This window comes from Guillardia theta (assembly GCF_000315625.1).
Source record: "Guillardia theta CCMP2712 unplaced genomic scaffold GUITHscaffold_387, whole genome shotgun sequence".
Lineage (NCBI taxonomy): Eukaryota > Cryptophyceae > Pyrenomonadales > Geminigeraceae > Guillardia > Guillardia theta.
Window position 1 is genome coordinate 7,033 of NW_005434295.1, and position 4,973 is coordinate 12,005.

At 56.4% G+C, this 4,973-nt stretch overlaps 3 protein-coding genes across 3 annotated transcripts in view; 1 reads left to right on the plus strand and 2 right to left on the minus strand.

The window, feature by feature from the left end:
• Positions 1–245, minus strand: part of GUITHDRAFT_122633 (hypothetical protein) — a gene marked incomplete at both ends in the record, with an annotated part of 1,930 nt that extends 1,685 nt beyond the window's left edge. Inside the window, one exon of the mRNA XM_005818084.1 lies at positions 179–245. Coding sequence (XP_005818141.1) covers positions 179–245 — 67 coding nt within the window. The remainder of the gene's footprint in view (positions 1–178) is intronic.
• A 1,172-nt stretch (positions 246–1,417) lies between these two features.
• Positions 1,418–2,455, minus strand: GUITHDRAFT_122634 (hypothetical protein; the record flags this gene model as incomplete). Its single annotated transcript, XM_005818085.1, has 1 exon — positions 1,418–2,455. One exon carries the CDS (start codon positions 2,453–2,455, stop codon positions 1,418–1,420), a length of 1,038 nt encoding a protein of 345 aa, XP_005818142.1.
• Positions 2,456–3,279: 824 nt separating this feature from the next.
• Positions 3,280–4,817, plus strand: GUITHDRAFT_166940 (hypothetical protein; the record flags this gene model as incomplete). The annotated part of the gene is made up of 9 exons (XM_005818086.1): positions 3,280–3,362; positions 3,480–3,497; positions 3,720–3,800; positions 3,878–3,932; positions 4,027–4,091; positions 4,224–4,256; positions 4,309–4,392; positions 4,606–4,723; positions 4,775–4,817. Coding segments are annotated over exons 3-9 (408 nt in total), but the record flags the coding sequence as incomplete, so codon positions are not given.
• Between the last annotated feature and the right edge of the window lie 156 nt (positions 4,818–4,973).

Sequence of the window (4,973 nt, forward strand, 5' to 3'; positions counted from 1 at the left end):
GGAGGAGGAGGTGGTGGTGGTGGAGGAGGAGGTGGTGGTGGTGGTGGAGGTGGTGGTGGAGGAGGAGGAGGTGGTGGAGGAGGAGGAGGAGGTGGTGGTGGTGGAGGAGGAGGAGGTGGTGGTGGTGGTGGTGGAGGAGGAGGAGCATCTCACTGCAGAATCCTGGTTTCAGAGTGACCGTCGTGGTCGGGACATTTTCCTCTGGACTGCTTCGAACCTGCCGGGTGGTTGAACGCCGCAGGCATCTGAAGAACCAGTAGAGGATTGCGAGAGCAATGACTCCTAGACCGAAGAACCTGCACGCACCGTCGTCAGCGCCTCCTCCTCTCCCATCTGCTTCACTGCGCCCTCCTGCTACTGCCCCTGATGCTCTCCTGTATCATGTCCTTGTCTTCATCCTCGTGTCCTCCTCGTCCTCGTCCCCTCTCACCACCACCACCACCACTTTACCCCGCTGTTTCATTATCCCGCTTTCCTGATCTCCTGCTCTCCTTTGCTCTTCTTCTCTTCTTTTCTCTGCTCTGCTGCTGCTCTGCTGCTGCTCTTCTGTCTCCCCTCTCACCTCCTCATCGTTGTCTGCTCAGTCATTCGCGCCATCGCCGTCGATCCTTCCATCACCAGCCGCTCGCGGTCGATGCAAAGTTCGTTACGGCCGTTTCACATAATTCCAGGAACCATTGGCGTTCAGTTAGTGCCTGGCCTGGGCCCCGGGCCCCGCGGCGCCGGGCCGGGCCCTGTCGCGGCCCGGCCCCACCGGCACGGTACGGTCACTGATCGGACTCAGGCGGGCTGGTCGGGGGCCTGACATGGCCAGTGCACAGTGACCGTGGCAAGGACTCAGGCTTGAGTCAGTGAGGACGATCGGATCGGACGCCGGCCCAGGGTCACCGTCACTGGCCGGTGCCGCGAGTCAACGGCGGTCAAGTTCCCCGGCCCGGCCGAGGGCCCGGCCGCGGCCTTTCGGCGCCGCTTTACTACTGTGACCGTGAGTGTAAAGCCTGAGAGCATGGCAGTGGGCGATTATCACTTATCGATTTACTAGGCTCAATCGCAGCTTAGCTAGTAACTGCCGCCCGGCCCAACAAAGCTCTTACGATCTTTCCCGGTTAAAAATTACAGCCGCACTACGGTCAGTGAGGCTTGAAGTTTGATAGGACGGGATGCCGGCTCCGATGATCATTCTCGCCATCACTGAAAGCTCAACTTATGACGTCACTGGCCGGGCGGATCTCCATTTCACAGCGGCCAACTTTCACGCCGCCGGTACGCGGCACAGCCAGGGCCGGGCCCCAGGGGCCCACCATCAACAAGCAGCAAGAACTTCCTTCCATCGCGATGATGGAGATCAGAAGCTTGATGCATGTACGGTCGCCTCCCCCTTGCACTTCCTCCAGTGCCGCAGCCTAGGCTGTGTTCCTCACCACATGTCCGGGTTGGTGAGGTTGAGCTCCTTGATGTGCTGGCTGACAAGCCCACGAGACAGCAGCTCTGCCTTGCCCTCCTGTGAGAGGTTGCGGAACCCGTCGATGCAGTTCTTGCGGCAGTTCTTGCTGTTGCACAGGCAGAAGAAGGGAGCGTCGTGCGGAGCCAGCATCTCCCACTCCGTCGTCGCGTAGTCAAAGCAGATCTCCTCGTCCCTCTCAATAGTGCGGACCGTGTAGATCTCCGGGAAGATCTTGAGGGCCTTGACAGTCTCGACGCCATCCTCCTTCAGCATGGAAGCAGACACCAGCGCGTTGATCTCTTCCAGCTGCTCCAGGGATGGCTTGAACACCTCCCCAGGGAACCTGATCTCAACGTTGGGGTTGCACGAGTGGTTCATCTTTTCTAGCACTCCGCCGTTCTTGACGGCTGCTCCGATCCCAACGGTGAGCGCCATGCAGTCAGGCCTCCTCTGCAGCTTCCCGAAGAAGGTCCCGATCAGTGTTCCGGGCTCCAGCTTCGTCGACGTACAGCAGGTGGCATAGTTCTCGCTGACCTGCCTCTTGTACAGGAAGGGCTCTGCTCCTTTCCTGCTGAAGAACTCGTGACTTGAGCCTCCGTCCAGCTCGATCTCATCAGCGTCTTGCTCCTGCTGGGCTTTCTGGACGTTCTCGATCATAGCATCGTCGCGCATGTCGTCGACGGGCATGTCTTTGTCCTCGGAGGCTGATTCCCCGCTTACGGAATCGTCTTGATCAGCGGGAGCAGCTTCTTCATCGCTCTTAGTCTCCTCACTTCTTGTCTCCTCACTCGTAGATTCTTCGCTCTTCGCCTCGTCCCTCTCGAGCTCCTCCTCCTGGCACGAACCTTCACTTAGGATCCCTACGACTTTCTCGGATCCGCAAGCATCCGTGCATGCCGTGGAGGTATGCAGCAGGGGATCCTTGGTCTCGGACATTTCGCATACCATCTGCATGCCGTCTTGAAGGTCGCTGACCTGTCCAGTCTCCTCCACTTCCCTCTCAACTCCCATCTGCTCTACGATCATTGTGTCGCACTTCCTCTAGTACGGGCGCTGCGTGTAAGTTTTGATGGGAGGGGGACTTTTCATGCAAATTTCGAATGATTTTGCTGAAATTGTTTGAACTTTTTCAAATATTCGGCCTAGCTTGCAATAAAACATCAGCAAGAACCTTGAAATTTGTTCCCCCGAGCAAAAACCGCAAAGTTTCTGTACCCCCTCCTGATAAAAATACCTGCCTCAAGACTCCCCGGATCCTCACTACGGGTGGTAGAGTTTACAGGTATTTGAAGGGGGTAGTCGAGCCCTGCATACCCTTTCTTTTTCCTATTACCACCACCCCAGTAAAATGTTTACTCTACTATCAAAAGTCTAATACCACCCCCCTAGTAAAATATTTACTCAAGTAAGAACTTCTCCTACCAAGGGCACAACCGGCTCACTTGATAGAAAAATGTGGGGGAATGGAGCAAGTACCCACCCCTGGGGATCAAATCCTACCACCCCCACCCATATATTTCCCAGAGGTCGCTATGTTAACGCATATGTACCCCAATTTCCCCCAAAATTTTGGGTTATAAAGGGGGGTACAAGAAATAAATACAAAAAGAGTACCCATTTCACACCCGATTGACCACCCCACCCCCATGTCAACCTAACAGTCGCATCATTCCTCCCCATCCGAATTGTGCCCCAAGGCTGCAACTTCAGTGACCTCTGACGCCTCTAGTCTTCACTTGCTGCCCCCGGGCCCGACACCGGGTCCGAGGCGAGCTCACTGTATTTCTAAGTTATTTGTGCAACACCAGGCGTGCCAGATAGCGTGCGTCGCTGAAATGGCGGGAGTACGTGTAGTTTTGTTGGCGGCGATGGCGGCGACGGCGATGGGAGTGACGATGGAGAGAGAAGAAAAGAGAAGGTAGGAAGAGGATAGGGTAGGAGAGGAGGAGAGGTGGAGGAGGATGGAACAGAGGACGAGAAGATATGAGGCTCTGACATTTTCCTGCTTGTGTGTATCGTCCTTGGACATCAAAGTTCAATCGAAAAGTCTGTGGTAAACCCTACATCCTCTACTACCAGATCCTCCACCCCCCCCCCTACAACACTCCCTCCATATTCCGCGATGTTTCCTCCTCCTCCTCCTCCTCCTCCTCCTCCTCCTCCTCCTCCTCCTCCTCATTCTCCTCCACCACCCCATCCCTCCTCCATCTTCTAATGCTGCCTGCCCACCCCACCAACTTCCTCTCCTAGCGCAGATCAGGTGACCTTGGCGCAGGAGAAGCTGCTTGTGGCAGTCAGCAATGAGGACGAGAGGGCGAAATTCAACGTAACTCTGCACAGCTACATGATCTCGAACGTGAGTCCTGCCTTACCCGCCCCGCCCCCCCCCCCCCCGACTTCTCTTGCACGACGTTTCTCATCGGTTCCTGGCAGAACAAACTTCAAGTTCTTGACTTCCATGAGTCGTGCTGGCCCATCGTTGAAGGAGGTACAGGCTCCTCTTGCTGCCTGCTGCTCATGTTGCTAACTTGTGTCCTCAATTCCTCCTCCTCCTCCTCCTCCTCCTCCTCCTCCTGTTCCAGGATACAAGAACAAGCAGGAGAAGTGCAGCATCATTATTGACAAGCTCGGCATGTTCATCATGATGGTTATAGTTCCCCCCTCCCCCGTGCACTCTTCTCCCCTCCTCTCCCCACTCCTCCCCTCCTCTCCCCTCCCCTCCCCTCCCCTCCGCTCTCATCTCCTCCTCTCCACCTTCTCCTCTGACTGACCCCAACAGCCGTCCTCCAACTCTTGCTGCAAGTTGGCAATGGTGAGCGAGGAGGAGGAGGAGGAGGAGGCGCGAGGAAGTGACGCAGTCGAAGGTCCCCTCGTTCCTCCCCGCGGCACACGAGCAGCGTGGATCGTACCCCCTCCTCCATTCTAATCATCACGTGAAGTGCCAGGAGGTCAGCAGGATCAACTTCGTCTTCCTTCCCAGTCTTACTACCACCTCCTCCTCTCCCTCCTCCTTCCACTCCTGGCCTTCTCGTTCCCATCCTCGTCCGAGCCTCGCTCCTCCCTCCGTCTCCCGATTCCTCTCCTCTTCCACCCATCCCCTGTCCTCTCTCCCCTCGTTCTCTCCCCTGCTGCCTTCATACTCCCTGCCAACATGCACGCAGGCTTGTGAAGTCGAGCTGGCTACAAGGTGGAAGGAGAGCACAACGATTGAGAAATTTGAGAGGAAAATCCATCATAATCATCATAATCATCATCATCATCGCAATTCTTCCTCCTCTGGTGGCTTGCTGATTCTGCTGAGGTGAGAAACGGTGCTGATCTGTTGCAAAGGAGATTGCTCGCTTCCGGACGAAGTTTCTTGCGTGAAGGACAAGTGAGTTGAGGAGGAGGAGGAGGAGGATAGTGGGAGAAGCACCTGGACGAGGCTGGAGGGGGGGAGGGGGGAGGAGGAGGAGGAGGAGGAAGAGGAGGAGGGTGGAGAAGAAGACGGGGGGGCTGGAGGAGGAGGAAGAGGAGGAGGGTGGAGAAG